This window comes from Pteropus alecto, unplaced genomic scaffold (genome assembly GCF_000325575.1).
Source record: "Pteropus alecto unplaced genomic scaffold, ASM32557v1 scaffold186, whole genome shotgun sequence".
NCBI classification, from domain to species: Eukaryota; Metazoa; Chordata; class Mammalia; order Chiroptera; family Pteropodidae; genus Pteropus; species Pteropus alecto.
The window spans coordinates 1,467,768-1,492,160 of NW_006439190.1; the positions used below are offsets into that span (position 1 = coordinate 1,467,768).

The 24,393-nt window shown below is 38.2% G+C and overlaps 2 protein-coding genes and 2 pseudogenes across 6 annotated transcripts in view; 2 read left to right on the plus strand and 2 right to left on the minus strand.

Moving 5' to 3' along the window:
* The window catches only part of EIF5B (eukaryotic translation initiation factor 5B), a 72,184-nt gene extending 57,016 nt beyond the window's left edge, over positions 1–15,168 (minus strand). Inside the window, exon 1 of the mRNA XM_006916181.3 lies at positions 14,951–15,168. Within this exon, the coding sequence (XP_006916243.1) occupies positions 14,951–14,985 (35 nt within the window). The 5' untranslated portion in view covers positions 14,986–15,168. The remainder of the gene's footprint in view (positions 1–14,950) is intronic.
* LOC112483246 lies at positions 7,202–7,320 on the plus strand (annotated as a pseudogene).
* Positions 15,169–15,915: 747 nt separating the features above from the next.
* TXNDC9 (thioredoxin domain containing 9) overlaps positions 15,916–24,393 on the plus strand; it is a 12,598-nt gene continuing 4,120 nt past the window's right edge. Inside the window, exons 1-3 of one of the 5 annotated variants that reach the window (XM_015592723.2) lie at positions 15,916–16,154; positions 19,134–19,352; positions 22,627–22,745. In XM_015592723.2, the coding sequence (XP_015448209.1) occupies positions 19,164–19,352; positions 22,627–22,745 (308 nt within the window). In that variant the 5' untranslated portion in view covers positions 15,916–16,154; positions 19,134–19,163. Of the gene's footprint in view, positions 16,173–16,264; positions 16,402–19,133; positions 19,353–22,626; positions 22,746–24,393 lie in introns of those variants that run through there. The other 4 variants (XM_006916187.3, XM_015592721.2, XM_015592722.2 and 1 more) reach the window with 4 other exon arrangements.
* On the minus strand, positions 18,092–18,210 carry LOC112483252 (annotated as a pseudogene).

Consider the following 24,393-nt stretch of genomic DNA (forward strand, 5'->3'; position numbering starts at 1 on the left):
AGTATAATATTAAGTGAAACCCAGTCAGCCAATAAAGGCTACATCTACTTATGTGAATTTCTAGAAAAGGAAAAACTACAGTGACCAAAACAAACAGAAAAAGGTAAAAACTAGTGATTTCTGGCCAAAGCCAGCTGTAGGGAGAGAGGATGGCCTACAAAGTGTCATGAGGAAACATTTGGGGTTAATGGAAATATTCTACGCGATTGTGGTGAAAGATGCACAATTGTATACATTTATCAAAAATCATCGACTGCACACCTGAAACTTGTGAATTTTATTTTAGGTCAATTCCATCTCAAAAAATACACAAGTTAATTTGAATTTCTAGGAATACTATAAAACATTGAAAAGTTACAGAATGCATTTATCAGTTCACTAAAGACAGGTTAAAATTATATAAACCTAATATAAGTCATTTACTCATTTTATAAGTTATGAAAACAAGAATAAATCTGTAATATTTTTCTAATACCTTAATTTCTATTAATACAGTGTAATGCGTAACTAAAACGATGTTAATATGAAGAAATCATTTTAAAACATGGTATTTCTTTATTAATTGCGTATGCAGGCATATACTCAACTTTGTGGTGTTTGGCTTTTTGGAATAAAAAACATATGAAAAGAAGACATACTTCATTTTGAGACCAATACAGCATAAAGCCTTTAAAACACATAACATTACAAAAAAAATTTTTCACTGCAAGGAAGTAAAAGGAAAATTAACCTTAAATGCAAACATCCTCTCAATTCCATACTTGGCAAATAGCACTTAACAACAACAGGCATTTTCCACTGAAAAGTTGTCTAATTAATGCAGTTAGACAAGCACAAAGGAAATCCAATTCCTTCCCCAATGATTCCACAATTCAAAATCTCTAAGCTTCCTAAGACTCTCCCCTGCTAATCTCTCTTTTCCAGTGCCCCCAAAATTATGACCTGGACCCAAATTTCTGACACTCTGATAGGTGAAGGATCTATTTCCCCTCCCCTTCAAGGTGGGGCTATATTCTGTTTGATGAACAGAAAATGGCAAAATGGTGCTCTGATATCTGGGCCCAGGCCTTAACCTGACAGCTTCTATTTCCTGGCTCTTGAGATATTCATCGCCAAGAGACTGCTCAGGCCACATAGAGAGGTCAAATACAGGTAGTTCCAGCTCAGGTCCCAACCAAGAGCTACCGCCAAACACCAGAAGTGAGGCAGCCTTTAAGATGACTTCATCGCAGCCACCATTTATCTTCAACCACATAAGAGATCCCACATGAGATCTACCTAACTGCCCAGGCAACCCTCAGAACCAAGAGATAATGTTATTGTTTTAAGCAACTAAGTTTGGGATGACTTGTCGTGATACAGTAATAACTGGAGAACCCATATATTTCTTCCTATTCCTAATCAATACCAGGGCCCGTAAAAATGGACAAGTGCATGGCTGATGGAATGAGGTAAATCCAAGCCACAATGACTCCTTTCTCTCTCCTGACCCCCAAACGAACAACCATAAATTGTCCGTGATCTCTGAGGGAAGGGATGGTCATGACTAACCCTGTTACCACTTTTTTTCACTTTACTTTGGTTTCTGCTCCTCCCTCTAACACTATAATCTACAACAGCAAATGAGAGGAAAAGCTAAGAAAGAATCCATTCTTTGCTCCTAACTCTTCCCAGTAGTGCCAGTAGCAATCGGGGAAACAGGGAGATCCAGTAATGTCTTCTCCACGTGAAGCCTTTTGGCATCTCATTTCCTTCACCCTCCATCTCTTCATACCCAGCACTTGCTCCTTGATCATCAACACTTACAGATGCAAAGAAAAATATAGCAAGGAAGGGAAAGCCACCACATAGCTCCCACTACACGACCACAGACCCCAACAGTTCTGTTCCCTCAGTGGAGCACTAGAACCCATTAATAAAGTCAGAACTACTTGGTCATATCTAAAAAAAAAAAAACGAAAGCCCTCCCAGCTTACAACTCCTTGTGAACTGCCTTAATGCCTCTAAAGGGCTCTGAAACCACCTGGCCACTAAGTGTGCAGTGCAAGGGGAATGAAATGTAGCTTACTATCTGATTCTCCACTTTCTAAATACCTGCCATGTTAAAGTGACAAGCATCATCTCAGACTCCCAAATATACATAACCTAAGTTCAAACATATCATAGATTTTAATGCGTCTAACTTAAAATCTGTCTAAGGACAGCGTTATCAAACTGGAGTCAGTACCCTCAACGTGGGGTGGGGAGAACACAGAGTTGCGGGTGATTTCAGAAGCTTGAAAATTCTCCCCAGTTAATTTTTGTTATCTGTTTAATGTGTTTTTAATTTTAACCTGATAGTAAAGATTTAAGATGAACATGCTATGAACTACATAGATGGCCACCTTATCGCAGTGTACCATCATAAAACATCGATCCAAGCTTTTGTTTATAAACCCCCACAAAGTTGTTTTACATTGGTTGTAAAGATCAGAACAGACTTACAATGCAAATTAAATGTTTTTGCCCAGAGAACATGATATAATATAAAGCTAAAAATCATTAGTTTAAACTGAGAAAGGTATTAGAAAAATTGAGCCCTTGATAATATGTATAGGCATGCTGAACTCAAAAGAAGTCCATTATAGGAGGCAATACATTCACTATAATATGGTCATTTAGATCCTGATACTTACAAGCATAATTTCAGGATAAAAAGCACCTCATTAGAAATGCTAAGTCTCAGGTCTCACCCCAGACTCCCTGAAATCAAAATCTCCATTTTAACAAGATCCACAGGTGAGAATCACTGCATATTAAAGTCTGAGTAGTACTCATTTAGAATCAACACTACAGTATCATCCTTCCCATCAATGATACAAATTTGAACTTAAAAATAATATGTATTTGTTACTATTTGATGAGTATTTTGGGTTTCATAATTGCATAAGAGGCACAAGTTTATACCTAGAATTATGACTGTAGACCTATATAGGCAATATTGATATATACTGGCCAACATTCCCAATTAACACCTTAAGAAAGGACACAATTTATGTTCTAATCTAATTGAAAGTAAACTCATAGTCTTTGTGTTCTGTACAAGTCACTCTGGTCCTTCTCAATCACTGTTAAGATTATTCCACCTAATTTACTTCCTATAGTGCCTGGCACTACCAAATAAATAGTAATAAAATTATGACGTAGGTAATATTCTCAATAAACAATTTGTTGATAATTGGTTATCAACATAATAATAGCAATTAGATAATAGCAATTAGAATGGTCTGGCTGCACCTGTGTACAGAATCAATAGGCAACAGAGCAGCAACTGAAGCTCTTAGACACTCTATCACCAACTCTTTGTTCTCAAGAGACAGATGCACACTTCTGTGCCTTCCAATTTGGCCTGCTCTCCCGATGGCAGATTTAATTAGAAAGGGACTTAAAAGACGCATATATAGTAACTTAAGGAGGCAAATTTGAAATCTCAAGAGTGGTATTCTCATACTTAACCTAAACTCTACCTTCTTCCTTCATCTCCTCCGTATATCTGTGCACATGCCTATTTGCTATATTAAAATTTAAGATCCTTTGAGAACAGAAAACTCCTTTTTATATGCCCAATTCACCTCCTACATTCTACAATTAGCAATGAGTAGAGAATGTAACACCTAAAAGGCACTACCTAAATGAAGAAAAAACCCTATTCTGGAATGACAATCACAACTTTCATACAATAGGCAAAGCTCACTAGTTTCATCACAGCAGCTTAATAAAAACCATATACCTCTATAATAGTAACTGTACTTCTGATCACAGCAAAACTACCAAATTGAATTTGCTGAAATAAATTGAAAAACCGGTTTAAAAATCCCACTGAGAGAAAAGTACATAACATATCCCTTATCTAACAACATAGACAAAGATTCTACTCTGAATGTTTTAAATGAATGTAAATGTACTCTTTAGATGTAAACCTTTCTTATAATTATGTAAACCGAAAATTTTACAAATGTCTGGGAAGAGGGCAGAAGATAGTAAGTAGATAGGATATAGATAGAACAAGGTCATCCATGGTTCAATAATATTTGAAGCAGGGTGATAGATGTGTGTGTTCATTAATCTATTCTTTTATGTTTGAAATACTACATTTAAGAAAATTTACACTAATCAAACAATTATTTGAACTTGGCAATAGATTCTTGAATACAACACCAAAAGTACAAGCAATGATAATGAAAACAGATAAACTGGATTTCATCACAATGAAAGATTTTTGTAAAAAGAAAACAAGACAGTGAAAAGACAATCCACATGAGAGAAGTCATATAAGTCATATACCTAATGGATCAAATATCCAGAGTACTCTTATGACTCAACAAAAAGAAACTGACTTAAAAATGAATGAAGGACTTTGGACATTTGTCCAAAGACACTATACAAATGGCCAGTGAGTACATAAAATGATGTTCAGCATCATTAGAACCTTAGAAATGCCAATCCAAAACACAAGACACCACTTCACAACCACCAAGATGACTATTTCAAAAAGAAACAAAAGCGTTGGCAAAGATATGAAGAAATGAAACCCTTGTACATTGCTGGTAGGTATGTAAAATAGTACAGCCACTGTAGAAAAGTTTGGCGGTTCCTCAAAAAGTTAACCATAGAGTTACGAGATGGCCCACCAATTTCACTCAAAAAAATTGAAAACGGGGACTTATATATCCGTATATAACTGTTCATAGCAGCACTTTTCACAACAGCCCAAAGGTGAAAACAACTGATATGTCCAATATGGGATGAATGGATAAACATTATGTGGTATACACAATAAAATATTATTCAACTATAAAAATAAAATGAAGTACTATAACAATGATGAACCTTAAAATCATTGCGCTAAATGAAAAAACCCAAACACAACAGGTCATACATGGTTGATTCCATTTGTGTGAAATCTCTAGAACAGGCGAAATAAGAGAGTAGATTAGTGATTACCAGGGGCTCAGAGGCATCAGCGTCATCTTGTTTTCGGGTGGTGAAAATGTGTTGCAGCTAGAGGAGATTGCACCACATTGTGAATGTACTAGATGCCACAGAATGTGCATTTTAAATAGGTAATTTTATGTTATGCAAATTTCACCCCCTGGAGACTGCACCACAGTGCGAACGTACTAAATGCCACCAACTGTGTGCTTAAAATGGGTAATTTTGTTATGTGAATTTCACCCATCTCCTCCCTTCCCATAAAAACAAACAAATCACGAATTGATTATTTCATACCAACCTGAACAGGAGTACATTAACACTTTATTCATCATAAACCAAACTATAGCACAGAATGCAGCTGCCACATAAGTCTCGCTATAAATTCCCCTACATTCCACTACCAATAGGTTGAGATAGCCAAGTTTTGAGGATTCTAAGTAAGTTCAGGGTGAGAATGAGAAGATAATATTTACAGAGAAAAAATTTTTAGCTAGATACCTATCATAAAAGTGCAACTTTTAAAAATGATGACCTATATACCATAATGAAGTGTAGTGCGAACCTTATTTGCAACATGGTTTGAACAAACTAACTGTAAAAAAACCATGGTGGAACTGGAAATCTGAAGTATGAACTGGACATTAAACATTACAGAATTTGTGATAATTGTACTAGATAGGAAAAGGTTATTGTGGTTATATAACGAAACATTTGTAGAGAAAATGTCAAGATGTCTATAAAATAAAATGCATATTGCAAAAATGGGGACAAAAATACTGGTAATGACTAAATCTAGATGAGTATATGGGGGTTCATTATACAAGTCCCTCAACTTTTCTGTGTGCTTGAAATCTATATAAAAGTTAAACTTTTTAATTAAAAAAAAGTTACAAAGTCGCATAAACAAAAAGCCAGCCTTGGTCCACATCAGGAACTTGACTCATAATTTCCAGAATTTGTTAAAGTGCCTTCCCCAAATTTCTTTAAAACTTTTGTGAGTTATTAATGTGTCTAAAAAAGGAAATCACTTTTTATGACTTTGACCTTGGAGTGAATTAAATTCTTAGAATAATGGAAAATCCGCTAAGCACGTGCCTATTTTTTTCTAGGTTCAGTCCTAACAAGCAATGCCTTTAAGGAAAATCACATCCAACTTTAAGCGACAAGTCACTGACCTGAAGTGGGAGACTATAAAACTCAAGTACTGGACAATAACTACTGTCCTTGTACTGTTCTATAGGGCATCAAATACAATGTATATGTAAGGGAAAACTTCAAGTCTAACCACTTAAAAAAATAGAAAAATCATGTATAAATTCTAACTCAGGATTGGCAGGGGGGAGGAGGGGTATAAAATAAAGCATAGCAGAATTGGCACAAATGAAAAACAAAATAGGATGGCTGAAATAAGGTCAAACATGTCATGAATCACAAGCAATGTTAAATGACTAAACTCTGAAAGATGTTATTAAATTGTATTTATAAAAATTCAATTTTATGCTGTTTACCAAAAGACAGACCTAAAACAAGTAATACATAGAATGGTTAAAAGTTAAAAAAAAAAAAAAAAAAAAAGGAATCCTCAACAAAAACAGTAGCAAATTAAATGCAAGAACATATAAAAAGGGTTGCACACCAGGACCACGTGGGATCTACCCCAGGACTGCAAGGATGGTTCAACACATCAATTAACAAGATCCACCAGCTATACATAGGATAAAAGACAAAAAATACACAAACATCACAATAGATGGAGAAACAGCATTTAACAAAATCCAACACCCTAACATGGTAAAAACATTCAACAAACTAGAATAGAAAGTTAACTCCTCAACCTGAAAAAGGGCCTAGGAAAAAACACTGCCAACATTATACTTAACGGGGAAAAACTGAAAGCCTTTTTCCCTCTATGATGAGAAATAAGACAAGGATGTCCACTCTCATTTCTATTCAACACTGTACTGCAAGATTAGTCAGAGCTTTAAGCAAGACAAATAAAAGGCATTTAGATTGGAAAATGAGAAAACTATCTGAACTTGAAGATGACATAATCGTGTACACAGAAAATCCTAATGCACACACAAAAGACAAAAATATCATTACAATAAATGAATTCATTAAGATTGCAGAATAGATCAATACACAAAAATCAATTGTATTTAAACTATGCACTAGCAATGAACAACCTGAAAATGAAATTAAGAGTTCTATTAAGAACAATAGCATAGTCTTTGGCTATGCCACCCTGAACGTGCCCGATCTCGTCTGATCTCGGAAGCTAAGCAGGGTTGGGTCTGGTTAGTACTTGGATGGGAGACCACCTAGGAATACCAGGTGCTGTAGGTGGTAAAAAGAAAGAAAAAAAGAAAAGAAAGAAAATAAGAACAATAGCATAAAAAATGCTTAGGAATAATTTTTAAAGAGTGCCAATCTACTCTGGAAACTATAAAAATATTATTGAAAGAAACCAAAGACCTACATAGATGGAAAGACAGCCCATGTTTATAGATCAGAAGGCATAATATTGGCAATACTCCCCAAATTGATCTACAGGTGACATGCAACACCAATCAAAACTCCAGCTGCTTTTTTTTTTTTTGTGGCAGAAATTGAGAAGCTGATCCTAAAATCTATGGAAATGTAAGAGACCCAGAGTAGCCAAAATAATCTCAAAAAAGAACAAAGAAAACTCACAATACCCAATTTCAAAACTTAATACAAAGCTACAGTAATCAAGACAGTGTGCTACTTCCATAAGGACATATAGGTCAATGGAACAGAATTGAGAATCAAGAAATAAACCCCTACACATATTTTGACGAGGAATTAGAGAGAAAGAACAGTCTTTTTAACAAGTGGTGCTGGGACAACTGGATGTTCACATGCAAAGAATAAAGCTGGACCCCTATCTCACACAATATACAAAAATTAACTCAAAATGGCTCAAAGGTCTCAATATAAGAGCTAAAACTACTAGAAGAAAACATAGTAAATCTTCATGACCTTAGATCTGGTGTTAGTTTTTTAGAGCTGATACCAAAAACACGAGCAATCAAAAAAATAAGACTTCATCAAAATTAGAAACTTTTGTGCTACATTTCACCATCAAGAAAGTGAAATGACAACCTCCTGTAGTAAAAACTAAAGACAATCCACAGAATGGAAGAAAATATTTGCAACTCATACATGATAAAGGATTGGTATCCAGAATATATAAAGAGCTCTTATTCCCAAATAATAACTGAATTTAAAAATGGAAAAGGGATCAAAATAGACAGTTCTCCAAATGAGATACACAAATCTCCAAGAAACACATCTTAAACTATCACAGAATGCAATCCAAAATCAGAGTAAGATACCACTTCACACCCACCAGAATGGTAATACAGTAATCAAAAAGTCAGATGATGAGTGTTGATGAGGATGGAGAGAAACTGTAACTAATATGTTGCTGGTTGGAATGTAAAATGGAGCAGCAGCTTCAGCAGTTCCCGAAAAAAAAAAGTTAAATTGCTTGGCAGTTTTTGGAAAAGTTAAACCTAGAGATACCCTATGACCCAGCAATTTCACTCCTAGGTATATACTCCAAAGAACTGAACACGTTATGTCCACACAAAAACGAGTACAGGGATTTTTATTGTAGTTATTACTTTAAGAGTCAAAAAAACCTAAAATCCCAATATCCACTAAACTGATGAATAGGTAATAAAACATGATATATCCACATAACAGAAACTCAAGACATGGGATTCTAGACTTAGAAGAAATTCTAATGGCAGTAACTATTAGCTTCACCAGAGTTCAGTATCTGAAATCTAATGACATAAATTTAATTGAGTTAAAAGAATACTCGACTGTACTTTTATGAACTGCTATAAAGTTTATGGTTTGAATGAAGTTTCAGAAACAGAAAAACCAAACAAACATTTTATATATCACTTAGAAAGTATACTTCTATCACCAAAGGGAGGTATGAAAACCAATGATTCTAAAAAAATGACTGCTGCCTGGGTGAAAGTAAGGATTCCTCTGCAAGAACACACTGCAATTGTATGTACCATGTCTGAAATGCAAAAGGATAAAACGTTAAATCACCACTGCTTTAAACAGACAGGCTATGTGATAGGCAGTTATTCAATTAAAGAGAAATTCTTTAAAGAAATTCAGAACTGACTGACCCATAGACAATGGCTGTTCTTTTTCTAGTCTCCCTCCCTAAGTTCTTAATCTTTAACAGTTGCTTCGCCAGTAAAGATCCTATGTAAATATTAATTTTTATTTAAAGTCTGTATTTCGGGATATCAGAATTTCTTAATTCACATAGTACAGCACAGTAAAAACCATAGGTTCCTGAGTCAGGTTTGGCTTAGTAGCTTAGAGGTCCTAAGCCTCAAGTACATTATGCTAAATCCCGTTTCCTCTTCTATATGTTATATAGTAGTTCTTAGATCTTATATTCCTTTCCCTTCACCCAGATTCTCAAACTAGTTACAGTGTGGTTATTGGTTCTACATTGTTTTTCATTATTAAAATTATGTAAACATTGATAAGACAAGTAGTAAACTGTGATTATTTCAATACTGTTTAATAAGAATTCAAAATACCCGTTTATTTTATACTATAATTTCTCGACAGTACATTTTGTTACAAGGCATTGAGTTAGAAAGGAAGGGAAAAAGGAGTCATCTGTGTGTCACTAAAACATTCAAATGCTGCTGTAATGTCTTTAATCTTCTCCCTGCTCTCTCCAGTTTACTATTTACATATTGCAAACTGATAAACTAATCACAATTTAGTCCTCATCCTTTACACAGCTACTTCTAATAACAGAATTCAGTAAGTTGGTCAGATACAAAACCACCACCTTGAAAAATAGTTTTCCTATTTACCAAAAAATAGAAAATTACGTTAACGAAAACCAAAACTGTAAGATACCTAGAAATAGGCCTAACAAGAAATATTCTAAAGACTCGAGTGAAGAAAATAAAGTTTTACTGAGATAGAATTAAATTAACCAAATATAGAAGCATGTCACATTATTATTTGCTGACCACTATATTTCCAGCACCTAGAACAGTATCTGGCACTTACTTAATAGACAGTCAAGACGTTTCTTTTATGGGATGAGTCAACACCACAAAGATTTCAAGTGTACCAAATAATCTAAAATCTTAATTGATTCTCAATTAAAATCAACCCAAGAGACTCTTAGTAGACTTTGTTCAATTCACCTATCATATTTTTAAAAATCATAAGTGGGTAAAATATCAAAAGTATTAACATATGTTTTAAGTTGTCCTTGAGTGATTCTCAAAGCATTCTAAGCACCTGTTGAGCAAACATTAATGATGGTCAAACAGCTTGAACAATATTTCACAAAAGCCTAAATCCAGTTCCTGAAATCAGCAGTCCTCAAAGCAGTCACACCAAGACCTGTTCAGGGGGTCTAAATTAATTCAAAGGGTCAAAACCATTTTCAAGATAATACCAAGAGACTTTTATATTAGCCTTCTCATTCTCATTTTCTCCGAACTGACAGTGGAGTCTCCCAGAGGCCACATATATGACATTGCTACAGACTGAATGCACAAGCAGGTGAAAATCAAGCTATCGTCTACTAAGCCAGACAGTAAGGAAGTATGCAAAAATGTTTAACACCACTCTTTTCATTTTTTGAAAATGAATATTTAATGTTATTAATATGTAATGTTTTTTAATTAATATTTTAAGACCACTTGTTTAATTTGTAATATGGTTAAGTATCGATAGTTATAAGCCACATACACAAAAACCTTTTGGGGTTCCTTAGCAATTTAATAATGTACAGGATCCTAGGACCAAAAAGTCTGAGAATTGCTATTTTAACCTAACCACTGACATTCAATTCCTCAGTTAAACAATGCTTTGCCCACCTTATAGATAAATTCCAAGACTAGAATAAGCTTAGGATAAGTATAAAAGCACAACTGGTGAGCAAGTAACATTAAAAGCAGCTGCATCAGCTCCCCAGAGATCACCGGCGTAGTATATGCTAATAACACAAGTTTATCATCTTATTCATTTATAACAAATTAGGCCTTTTTGCCTCCTTCCACATATCAATTTCCTGAAGTATCACTGTAAAAACATGGTAATCCAAGAAAATACTCAGATCATGCACTTTTCTTTTCTGGTCTAAAGTATACATATAGAGACTTTTTTAAATTAATTCAAATATATACCAATGAGAAATAAATTCCTTTGTTGAATTACACTATTTGGACTATTTGTCACTTGGACCACTCCCTGTCTGGGAATCTTTGAAGTACCTGCCATACTCATGGCTCCTTCTGGACAGGTTCCTTGAGCAGATCACCATGTTTTCTATCAGAGGGGAAGGACCACACTACCCTGACTGACCAGGATGAATGTCTGACACCAGGGCAATCATCTAACCATTAGGCAGCAATCTCAGAGAGCCAGAACTCCAAAAGAGGGAGTTGCCAGTAATGAGAGGAGTCTTATCCGTAGCTAAAAGCAAAGAATAGTGGAGTCACTACTCTGGCTCACCACTGGTGTAGAGAATCACAGCAACAAATCTGATACTGAAGCTACCCCAGGAAACTTTCTAGTTCCTGAATGACATCCCCACCTCCATAATATCTGACACTGGGATAGGTGAAATAATTATCTTCCTTCCTTCTACATCCTTGGGGGAGGTAATTAATCCCATTAAGATAACACACCAGATTCCTTCTAACCTGAAAAATATAACTACCATACTTAGGGGATCCTAACAAAAAAAGAACCAGAATGAAGAATTGGAGGCTGACTAGATAGTCCAGACCTTTCTTCTCTGCACACATCAATGAGAACCTCCATCACACTGTGTAAATGAAAAAAGGACATCACTAGAGTACACAAGCTCCCATAAGGTCCCATTATGTAAACTGATAACTGAAAAGGTTTTAGAAAGAAATGAAAATAGTGGCCTTATGTTCTGTATGATATGTAAATATTAAATCTTATCCCTCATCTCGAGAGTTTCCCCAAATGAAAAGTCAGGGAAATTTGCTAAATAAACACACTATTATAACCTCATTCTCAGAAATACACAAGCTGGAACAAAATTCTACAATTTAGTCTTTAAACAAAAGTCAGTCACGGATATCACAAGACATATGCTATCTGAATAAAACCAGATGCTCAGATTAAATAAAACCTAATTTTAAATGAACACTAAAAAATTAAAATAAAGGTTAATTACATATAAGGCTAAGAGGATTGAAACAGTGAAGTATTTTATGTCCTTTCCAATAGGACACTTTTTTCTGAAAAGTGGCTCAGGGCCTTGTCTTGACAACAGATAAATAGCTGCTCATTTCTCACCCAGTTCCACCTGGCGAGAAACATGCTAGGCTGACAATAGCTTGGAAAGGAAGGGGAGGTGAGATGAAGGTAAAATTTTTAAAAGTGGAGATCTTTGTACTAGAGGAAAACCAGATAAATCTCATTTTACACAAGCAAGAATATTAATCCTGAAATAGGACTTTCTCCTAGACTTTCTTCTCAGTCTGTGCTTCTGTTCCTTTTACAAACATTCAGTTCCAGGCCACCACAATAAAGCAAATGTCAGAACAAAGCAAGTCACATGAACTTTCTGGTTTCCAAGCATATAAAAAAGTTATGTTTACACTATACTGTGGCCCATTAAGTGTACAACAGCATTATATCTTAAAAAAAAAAAAAATACATAACTTAATTTAAAAATATTTCATTGCTAAAAAATGCTAACCATCAACTGGGCCATTAGGAAATCAATCTTTTTGTGTCCTACCTTCAATGTGTAAAAAACGGCAGTACCTGAGAATCACAATGAGGTCTGCCTTGTTAAAACTAACTCACAAAGCAGTGAAACGTCCCTGCTCCTCACTCCAACATCTTATGTGAGATGACAGAGTAAAAAGGCCAAGCAGCTCTGAGCAAAGTGGGCCCTCTGCAAAATCCTAGGATTTCTTGGGTACAATCTGAAAGGCATTCAAGCAAAGGAGTCCATGAAACATTAAAAAAAAAAATGTGATATGAGAAAGGAAACATTTTTCAATTTTGTTGCCACCGCGTGCCCATCAATAAGACCCAAAAATAAAGACTACAGATCAATCTGAGCCAGGTAAAAAAAAACAGTAGTATTACATCTACCCTACCAAACCAATCATTTAACAACAGGCTCCTGTGTTTGCAATATAAACTTTATATTATCCATGAAAATCTTTATGAATCGGTTAGAAACACACTTCTCTTGAAATACACAGACAAGAATGAATCTCTCTCCTCTGAATAGCTTTTCCACTGTGAAAGAGCCTGAAAAGTAAAAACTAATAACATACACGTACTTTTTAATTTAAAGAACAGACTTCTGTAATTCTAAACCAAACGAACCAATTGTTAAATTTTTTTTATAAGACAATCAGTGAAATTAGAAAATTGACTGGATACTTGATACTATTTAAGAAATCACTGCTCATATTCTTTAGCCTTGATGGTGGCATTCTGGTTGTGCTCTATGCTGTTTCCTGGGCTGTGTTCTCCCTCAAGTATTATCTTTCAGATAAACCTGAAGGATTTACACATGAAAGGACTCCAGATTTGCTTTAAAATATCTAACAGGTGAATGAAACAGGATTTGTCATGTAATAACAATGACTGAAGCAGGATAATTGGTACAAGAAGCTTTATTATACTCATTTATATTTGGTATACAGTTGAAGAAAAAAATTCCTTACTCATCAAAACATCCTGTCAAAAGTAGATAAATTTTTGTCCCATTAAATCATCCAGAATTCTGCTTTTTTAATTTGGTTTGATTAACAGTAAGCTTTATTCTTCAAACCAATTAACTTCCTCTAGTAAACCTGTAAATGAAATACAAGACTTACCTTGGTGTCTTTTAATTTCACTCATCAGCTAGATGAGTGCCAGGTGAGGAAACAATCCAGGATTCCAATTTATAATTAGTAATCTTATTTTAACTTCAAAATCACATATCCGTTTTGAGTCAGAATGAACTATCACAGGTTTTGGGTTTGGTTTGGTGTTGTTTTATCTTACTCTCCCCGCTAGTATTTAAACTAAGTTTGGTCAGTGGTGTACGAATGTGAAAAGTAACAGATGTTCACTCCAGGAAGTAAACTCTTTCAATGAGAAGAGTAAAAGACTCAATCGAATGTGACACACAGAAAAGCTCCTAAAATCTCAGGGTATGACCCCACACACATCCTTATACTCCCGCCCCCCAGCCCCACACGAAAACCTTTTAAGTGAATAGAAAGGAAAGACCGGGGTTGGTTTGTTCCATGTCCTCCTCCTTTATTAGGGGAGGTGCTAGAGAGCACAGAAATCGCCAAAAGGCCGGAAGGAGAGCGAAAAGCAAGTAGTCTGGACAGTCAGTCCTTAAATAATTCAGAGCAGTACCCAAATCAGATGAAGTTAAGAGGGAGTTAGATGCTAAACGCCTCCAACACACCTGAGCAGCTCAGAGAGTGAAAAACCCTGGCTGTAAGTACAGATGATTCCAACTCCCTTCTCTCTCCAAATATTCACCGGTACCAAAGCGTAAAGAGACCTCTTCCTGACCCTCACCAATTGTAGCGCCACAAAAACCACCCCCACAAGCCCAGACCACGCTGGGAGCCCCTCCCCGCGAGGCAGGGAACCCCAAAACCATTGCTCCACTTCTCAGGCCGGAGACCCCTCCTTTTCGGGCCGGGCGAAGGTGAGCGGTGGGACTGAGTCTCGGCAGGGAGAACTCGTCTGCGCTGAGGCCCTCTGCGCTCGCCCGCAACTGGGTCTCAGATCTGCGCCTCCCACTCTGGGCCCAGGCCCGGTGCCCCACGCGGCCGGCCTCGAGCCTCGACCCGGGTTCACCCCGCGCAGGCGAGACCCTCGCGACCCACAGAGCCGCGCCGGCCGCCGCCGTGCGGACCCAGCCGCTGGCTACCTGTCTTCGCTCTTGTTTTTCTGTTTCTTCCCCATCGCGTAACAGCGGCGCTCGGGGCCCCAGCCCTTCTAATCGGTCTCTCACAGACCCACTGTCCGCCGGCCGACTTTGATCTCCGTTCGGCTCTGTTCGCCCCGCGCTGCCGCCTCTCGCACCCGGCTCTCCACAGACCCGCGCACTGGGACAGAGCACATATGGTGTGAGCTCTCAGTGCGCAAGCGCACCGCCCGGCCGCCTCGGCGTGGGGACGCAGGGCGCGGCTCATCGAGAGCTGCTCTTCGGGTAGAGCGTCTCCAGTTGTCTCGCCTGCGAAGGCGAGAGCCCTAGCGCCCCCTTCGCGCAAGCGCCCGCCACGCACCGCGCGGGTTTCCAGGTTCTAGAACCGAGGTGGACAATGAGGCTGAATTCCTCCACTTGGGCTTTGCCCGGTCCGGGAATGTAGACTAGGGGAATTGGAGCTCGGTCAGAGTTAGGCAGACCTTGAGCTTCCCTTCCACCGTTAACCTGGTTTTTTCCAAAGGAAATACATCCAGGACAAAATTGGGCCTCTCAATAAGATCCATGCATTAGGAAGTATATTGAGCCACTAAAAAATTAAAACGAAGACACAGTCATTACCCCCATAATAGGTCTTAATGTTGAAGAGAGCAAGTTCGAAAAACCTGTGTCAGGGAAGTCACGAGGGAACCTACGAGGGTGATGAAAATGTCCTCTATCTGGATCTGGTTAGCTATATGTCACTCTACAACATTTTTAAAAGGAATATATTTAATAAACAGGATGGATACGAAGTTGGACTGTCACTGCAGAACAGGAGAGTAGCTATCTCGTTTCTGACGTAATATTACGTGTACCGAGGCTCAGAGCCTAAGAGAGCCAGACAATTCCAGGCTGAGCACTAAGAAACTACGCCTCCCAGAATACTTTGCTCCCGCGCCCTCTGGGCGGTTTACCCGGTGGGAGGCAGAGAACCGGAAACCTTGGGCTCCCCGCAGCTCTGGGGAAGGCGCAGGCGCTTAGGCTTTCGCCGCACGCCCCACCGCCTGTCCTCTCACATTCTTGGGCGTCGCAAGCTGTATCGCGTAAAGGGCCTCAGCCAAAGAGGAGGCGGAAGTGACGGCCGGTTGGCTGACAGTCGCAGCTGCTGCGAGGCTGAAGCCGAAGTGGACTATTCTTCTGGAGTTGCTGGTCCGTCACTTCTCAGGTATCACCGAGAGCTCAGGTGAGGCAGAGATGGTGTGGAAAAACCGGCCACCGCATCCCGGTGCTAATGGACACATCGCCGCTCGACATTCGGCCGGGGCGGGGGAGGGGCGCGGCCCAGGTGCCGGCAGTGCAGCGGAGGCGGCTTTGGCGCATGCGCCTCGGGAGGCTTGGAAGTCGGGGCCACCTGAGCTCTGCCCTCATCTGTCCCGGCGGGCTCAGGGTGTGGTGAGGATACTTTTGAGAAGGTAACTGGGGTGCAGCTAGGACGGAGGCCTCTTGGTTGTTTTGGAGGGTACACATTGGGGGATCGGGGAAATGGTTAGGTAATTTGAGGATAAATCCCTTGCCGCCATTCCAGTTGAACTGAAAAAGGAATTAGAGACTTGTGGTTTGAAGAATGGGAAGTTATCAGGATCACTAAACCACCTTTTCTCCCCTTTCCGAATGTGGTGAACACTACCACCTGCCCCCAGAGCAGTTCTTGTTAATCGATTCTGCTCCCAGTTACCCTTCCCAGCATTAAATTCTGAGCTTATCCTATGAAACTCCAGGGATGAGCATCCGCTGTGCCCGGATAAGAACAAGTCTGATATGCAAGTCAGGGTCGAATACCCAATTCTCTGCCTCATTCACCCCCAAAAGAGAGGATCACAATCTCAGTGATAGTTTTCTTGGAAAGTAGGGAGTGTGAAATTCTTTTACAATATTTAAAATACAAGTCTTTTAAAATTTTATAGCATTTATGAGGAACTTACAATTTGGTTCTTTCAAGATTAACAATCTTTTTTGAGCACCTGCTGTGTCCTAGGCACTGCTAGCTCTGGGGATACAAAGATAAAATCAAGTGTCCATTTCAACTTTCTATCCTGTGAAGAAAAAGGAATCAGAAGTGAAGTTTGGAAAACTATTTTTTCTTTTTTTTCTTTTTAATTTTTAATTGAGTTTATTGGGGTAACATTGATTAATACAATTATATAATTTTCAGGTGTACATTATCATTTGACATCTGTATATTCTGTTGTTTACCACTCAAAGTCCGGTTTCTTTCAGCTACCATATATTTGATCCCCTTTACTCACTTCACCCTCCCCCTAAACCCTATATTTGATCCCCTCTACCCTATTTACCTCTCCCCTCTCCCCCACCCCACTAGCAACCACTAGTCTATATTCTATGTCCATGAGTCTCTGTTTGTCCTGCTCATTTGTTGCTTTTAGGTTTATATCCCACATATAAGTGATATCGTGTGATTTTCAACTTTTTTTATCTGGCTTCTTTCACTTAGCATACTGCTTTTCAAATTCATTCCCGTTATCACTGGTTTGTTCTTTTCTTTGCTAACCAGTTGATGAATATTTGGGTTGTTTCTAGGTTGGGGCTGTTATAAGCTTCCATGTCCTGGCCACTGTGAATAGTGCTGCTATGAACATCGGTGTGCAAATATCTTTTTGGATATGGGTTTTCAAGTCTTTGGGATAAATACCCAGGAGAGGGATTGCTGGATTATATGGTAGGTCAATCCTTAGTTTTTTGAGGAACTTCCATATTGTATTCCATATGGCTGTACCAGTTTGCAGTTCCACCAGCAGTGTATGAGGGTTCCTTTTTCTCCGCATCCTCTCCAGCATTCATTACTTGTCTTGTTGATTATAGCCATTCTAACAGGTGTGAGATGGTATCTCATTGTGGTTTTGATGTGCAATTCCCTAATAGCTAGCGATGTTGAGCAACTTTTCATATATTTGTAGGCCATTTGTATGTCCTCTAGAGAGAATTGTCTGTTCAGGTCCTCTGCCCATTTTTTGATTGGATGGATCATTTGGAAAACTATTTTTTTCAGTTCAGCATATAGAGGTCTTCGTGGACCAGGCTATGTGTCAGAAGCCGAGTGGATGAGTTCACAATTTATTCAGATTTTTTTTTTTTTTTTTGTAATGCCTACAGCACCTGATCTTCCTAGGTGGTCTCCCATCCAAGTACTAACCAGGCCCGACCCTGCTTAGCTTCCGAGATCAGACTGGATTGGGCTTGTTCAGGGTGGCATGGCCATAGACCTGTTCAGATTTTTTTAAAGTACTTTATTAGTATTTGCAAATATATCATAATTGGGATGCAACAGCCTCCTACTTTGACAGGCAAATTATAAGTCATATTTCTGTGGTAATAACCCAGGATTAAATATAAAATTGCTGTCTGATTACATTTTTTTAAAAAGATGTAATTGAGATAGTTCTTTCTAATAGGAATTTTTTTTTTTTAACTCTTACATAAAAGAGTGACGGAAAATCAATATTCTTTTTAATAGAGTGTTGCATTGTTTTACATCAAAGTTAAGAATGCTGAGTGTCAGAAAATCAATACCAGTATCAATTTCTGTGGCCTCATAGATTTTGTTATGTAATGGGAGAACAAGAGTGGAAACTAAACCTTAGGGAACACCAGGAGCCATTCTTTACATAAATTGGACTGTCTTGGGAGTTTAAAAAAACAAGACAAAAAACTGAAGCAGAGACCATGAAAAACATGTCTCTGCTCAACTCTGTTCTGTACTGAAGCAGCGTTTGGTATGTATGTTAGACATTATCATTGTTCACAGTCACTTCTGCTTTGCCTCCCTTTCATTTGGTGAAAAACACTGATTGTCACTATATATCACAAATATAACTTCAACCACTCATTTCCCTCTTGTCTGCTGATGGTTTTAAAGACTTTGCTTTGCTTTAGAACAGTAAAACACAAACTAAATCAGGAGCAGCTAAACTTTGCTCTAATTAGTTTTTGAGTGGTGTGACTATAATTTACTGAAACGTAAATTTTAAAACACTAAAGAAAAATTCTTAAGCCTCACATAAAGTGTTTGGTTGTTGGCAGCACACTTTATAGATTACAAATTACACATTTGCTAGAATTTTTGAAAATAAGAGATAAAATCATACTTATTGTTGGTACTCTTTAACTTTGTAAATCATCTCCCCAGCAGCAAGACTGAACTGTACCACTTAGAAGAATGGAAGCTAATGCATCTGTCGACATGTTTTCAAAAGTCCTGGAGAATCAATTGCTTCAGACTACCAAACTAGTGGAAGAACATTTAGATTCTGAACTTCAGAAACTGGATCAGATGGACGAGGACGAATTGGAACGCCTCAAAGAAAAGAGACTCGAGGCACTAAGGAAAGCTCAGCAGCAGAAACAAGTAACCTCTCTGCCCTGCTTTCTGAAATTGCTTTAACAGTATGCGCCTAACAATTTGTATACACACGTGTGATAGTTACATTTCAGTCCTCATTTTTAAGGATTTTTGAACTCAAAGTACCTATCACTTCAAAATTTACTTGGAAAGAAGTTAGTTTTAAAGATACATTCAAAATTAGCCTGATTAACGTGTAAACCTATAGTCAAGCAAAAGAAATATCTGCCCAAGGTCATTTTCTGAGCTTGAATTTGTGTGGTTAAGGAGAGAGTGGACCAGAAGGGCACTGACAGCAATAGGAGTCAGTGGTTTCCCTTTCCGGTGCTAGTGATGCCTTTCAGAATTTAGCTGTGCTCAGAGCAAATGAGATAAAAGCTGTTCAGGCAGTTTACATTGAAGAAGTTGTTGCAGGCAATTCCATTGTGACGTTTAATTATTACGTGGCGTATTCAAAAGAATACAGGCTGGGTTACAGGAGAAAAGTGGCCACAGCAAAATCCTTTTTGGCCTCTTAGAATATGAGTGTGGAAAGACTTGTAGTTGAAGAATCTGATCACAATAAATCGGGTTAAAGTCTGTAAATCGAATTATGATCAAAAAGTGTTTCCGTAGGTTTAAGTTGAAAAGCATTATCACCCATTCTGGTTCCTCTTCAGTGTCTAAAACACGAGCTTTAACTTTTCTGAAGAGATAGAGTTTTTGTGCTGCTATAGCACCACCTCTTTAATAATGTTTATACCCTCACCATTTAGAAGAATTGCAACAAAAGGAAAGAATCTTTTGTAATGTGACTGAGTTCCAGGTTTTATATTTTTTGAGTTTTCCGAAACTGTGTGTGTGTGGTTTTGAAAATCAGGCTCCTTTTCTTAATATAAGGCCTATAAATGGGATTCTGCTACAAACTCGTTTCATGATCACAGTTCAGTACACCATGAATTACTAATGTTTAACTGAAAAAAGGTAACTAGAATATATTTGTAGAAAGTCTGTATCCACCTGATTTGCAGTGAGGAACATACATAAATAAATGAAGTAGTCAGCAGTTAAAAACAATAGTCTGAGTATTAATAATTAAAAACCAATTAAGGTGGGCAGCCTTTGGGCCTTTTTTAAATCAATACACAAATCAGTTTTAAATTGTCATGGAGTAACTGAGTCTTATTTTAGAGCTTTCATTGCGTTTCAGCTTATCTTTTTCATTAAAACATTTTCTGAGGAAGTAGGCAAGAAGCCTTAATGGTTTTTGCAGCTCTTCTTTTTGAAAGAGTAGCGTAGCTTGTATAGGAATTTTGATTTTCTAATCCATGAGGGTATCAGGTAAAGGTACAGTGAAAGAAGCACATATTCGGCCTATGTTAATCAATAGTCCTCAGTCAGCCAAGCACCCTCCTTCTGTTATGGCAGATGTAGATGTAGGCCTTAGGTAGGGAGCAGAAGGACAAGGTGAGAAGTAGCAAGAACCCACCAGAGGCTTGGGTGGTAGTAGCCGCTGAGAACCAGACACTGCCCTGCTGCCAGGTGTTAAGTAGGCTCAGGCTACATTGTGATCTGTGCCCTTCCTGCTTGATCACATCCACACGTACCTGTGGAGCACACACTTCATGGAGGGAACCACCCGAACAGCGCAGGGCTATGCTGAGTGACCTGGGAGAGGTGCCGTGTGTCGGTGAGGTTCAGAGTGGGCTGGCCTCCCTCTAAGGAATTGGGGCAGGTTCAGGTCTTTCAGCCTGTTAAACACATGAGAGTAAATCATGAAAAGAAATAGCAACTTCTTAAACAAAAATACTCTTTTCTTAAGGACAGATGTCATTAGCCAGTCAAAAAAGGTATCATGAAAAAAGGTATCATGAAATGTCACATGTCACTAAGGAGTTGTATTTGAGAGTTTAAACTGTTTATAGAAGCTTTACCAAGGAAATGTCACATAAGGAGAAGATACCTAGGCCTTCTGTGAGTGTCAACTTAGTGCGAGCCAGTGTGAAGTGGAAACCAAAACCACTTCACACTGGCCCAGAGGAGGAAAGGACATGGCGCTCCTGCCCCTTTCTAATTGGGCCACTTCCTGAGGGCTGCAGTCAGACATCTGACATGTTTTGAAAGGACATGGAGGAATTAGATTATGTTCTCTGAACGAGGACAACCAGAAGATTAAGAAGGCTAGATACTGTTTCATGCAAGAAACTCTCAAGGGAAATGGAAATTTTAGTGTGGAGAAGGGAGGACATGGGCAAGTTACAACATTTGAAGGGCTAACATGTGAAAGAGAGATTAGAACTTTTCTCTCTAATCTTGGATCCAAGCGGGGACCAGAGTTATAGAGAGATTGCACTTCAGCATGAGAAAACCTTTCTAGAAATTAGGTAGTACATATACAAATGCTCTTTTAAGCACCTGTGCCAGATACTTCTGTAGTTACCTTCATGTTTTCTTATTTTCACAACTACTCGATGAGATAGTTGCTTTATGATGTCCACTTTATAGATGAGGAAACAGACTCAGAGAAGTTATTAAAATCCATAGCCTTGTAAGTGGTAGAACAATTAGTCAAGCTCATGCCTTCTGCCAGCAGGCCCAGTGCTCCGAAAAAGGAAACAGGCTTCCATTTGAGGTGATAAGTGTCTTGCCACAGGGAAGGCTCCAGGGGCTCAGGCCTGTCAGGTGTGGTTGAGAAGGGTCCATACGTTGGTTTGAGAAGCTGGAGTAGTTGGACTCCTGAGAGCTTTATTTTTGGACACCGTGTGAGTGGACAGCTTTTTCTTCCTAAGATACTACCTACTGGTTGCCCGTATAGAAGAGGTCTCTGCCTCTCTAAGGTCATAAAGAGCAAATAGGCTCCCAAGCTTCAGAGCTGCAGTAATCTCCCCCACCAACCCCACTGGCTGACTGGCTTTATCTCATGAGCATTATTTTTAAAACCTCTGTAGTAACTTGGACTAAATGCTTCTGATTTTAATAGTTTGAGTGCAAAGAAATGTTTGTTTCCATTCTAAGTCTCTTGAGTCTTAAGTTTTCAAAGTTCTAAGAAAACATGTTTTAAGTTACCAAGACAGATAATTGTCTTAAATACGAGCCATGTTGTGGAGATGGTCACTGCCCACAGATTGTTTTTGTACTGACATCGGGAACCTAGGAAAGTAAATCAACTAAAATGAATTCATTTCTCTACAAAGTAAAATCGACTTCATTACAAAGTATTGTGGTGATTTGAACACAAACTGCAAAGTGGTACTAAAAGAGATACCTGAAATGTATAATATTTCCCTTTTCTTCATATTAGGAATGGCTTTCAAAAGGACATGGGGAATATAGAGAAATCCCTAGTGAGAGGGACTTTTTTCAAGAAGTCAAGGAGAGTAAAAAAGTGGTTTGCCATTTCTACAGAGACTCCACATTCAGGTAACTTCATTTCCTTCATTGACTTTTTTTAAACATAGTGAGATATTTGAAGTGAGGTATATTGACTTAATAGAGAAATTAAGAATAAATGAACATATTAAAAATTAAGAATGTTTCCATAGAAGTGGCTGTTTTCTGAATTGTATTTCATTAACTTTAAAAACATCTTAGAAATGGACATGTAAATGTTTTATCGATGTAACAAAAATTATTTATATTTTTTTCCCCACTATTATGATATAGCCAGGGAGACAATAGCTTGGCCAGGCCTTTCACCAGAAGCATAGATGGAACTGCCAGGCTTGGCTAGAGGGAGAAAAAAGTGATCTCTTAAACCAACTGAGGTCTGCAAACCTCTCTACGGAGGTAGATCCCTTGTAAAATGAATCAGCCCCAGAAGAAGTTATATCTTAAACCAAAGGACACAAGTCTTTTTAAAAAAATTTTTTTTGATCAATATCTAGTGTTTAAAAATTGAAAAATATTTCATTTTTTTTATAATTTAGATTTTAGGTTTTTTAAAAAATTAGCAAACTCTATAGAAACAGACCTAGAATTCAGTGTGAAAGCACTTTGCAGATGCAGCGTAGCGCTGCCCTTTGATGGCCTTCCACTCCAGTGGACGGCCTCCGTCAGTCATTGTCATCTCAGCCCTGCCGCCTTCTCTCACTTCCACAGCCTGCCTGGCCCGTGTTGCAGCCTCACCACCCAACAACTTGGTCTTTAACACCTTTCATGGATTCACTGGCTGAGACTTAGTAAGAAAATAAAAATGAAAAAACACTGAGATGGTGAAACCATCTCCTGTAGGGGAAAGTACGGGAAGGGATTAGGAAGGTAAAGGGTAACAAAGAAGCCCTCTGCCATTGTGCCACACAGTCATCTCCCATGGGCACACATTCCTTAAGTGCCACCCTCTGACGTACACAAAGAGGTGATACAGTGATATCAGTCCGTAAGATTGATATTATTTGTTCACTTGTTTATTAGATGTCCTCACCCACTAGATCATTAGTTTTATAAGGGCGGAGAGTTTGCCTGTACTGTGGGCCATTGTGTTCCAGATTTCTGGCCCTGGTGCAGCAGTGGCTGACATGTCATAGCAGCTCAGTAAATGTATTTGATGGCTGCATAAACAGTGCAGCACCAGGAGTACTGACCTTCAAACAAAACTGAATAATCAAAATTTAAATCATTAATTTCTATCTCTCAAAGTTGTCAGTACATAATAGGCTGCATACTTTCATGTATAAAATACTAGAACATTCATAGTGACCCACTGAGGTAAATAGGGATAAATCCTATGTTTCCTGTGTGGAGAACAAGACTCGGAAGGATTAAGTGACTCATCTAATGACACTCAGTTACTAAATGATAAGAGGTTTTAAGCCTAATGCAATTTTAACTATACCATGACTGCTGCTTCTATATTTTAAAAAATGTATTGACAAATGGTATGTTGCCTTATTAAAAATAGGTTCCAGGAGTTGATTTATGTACAAATATTCAAGAACATATTTCTCCAATAACAGTTCAGTTATTTGTTTTGAGCTTCATTCAGACACTATTGAATAATTTGTTCTCTCCTCCAATTTTCACTGAAATCTTGCTACACCGTGTGAGTGATCTCTGAAAAGACACATTTATA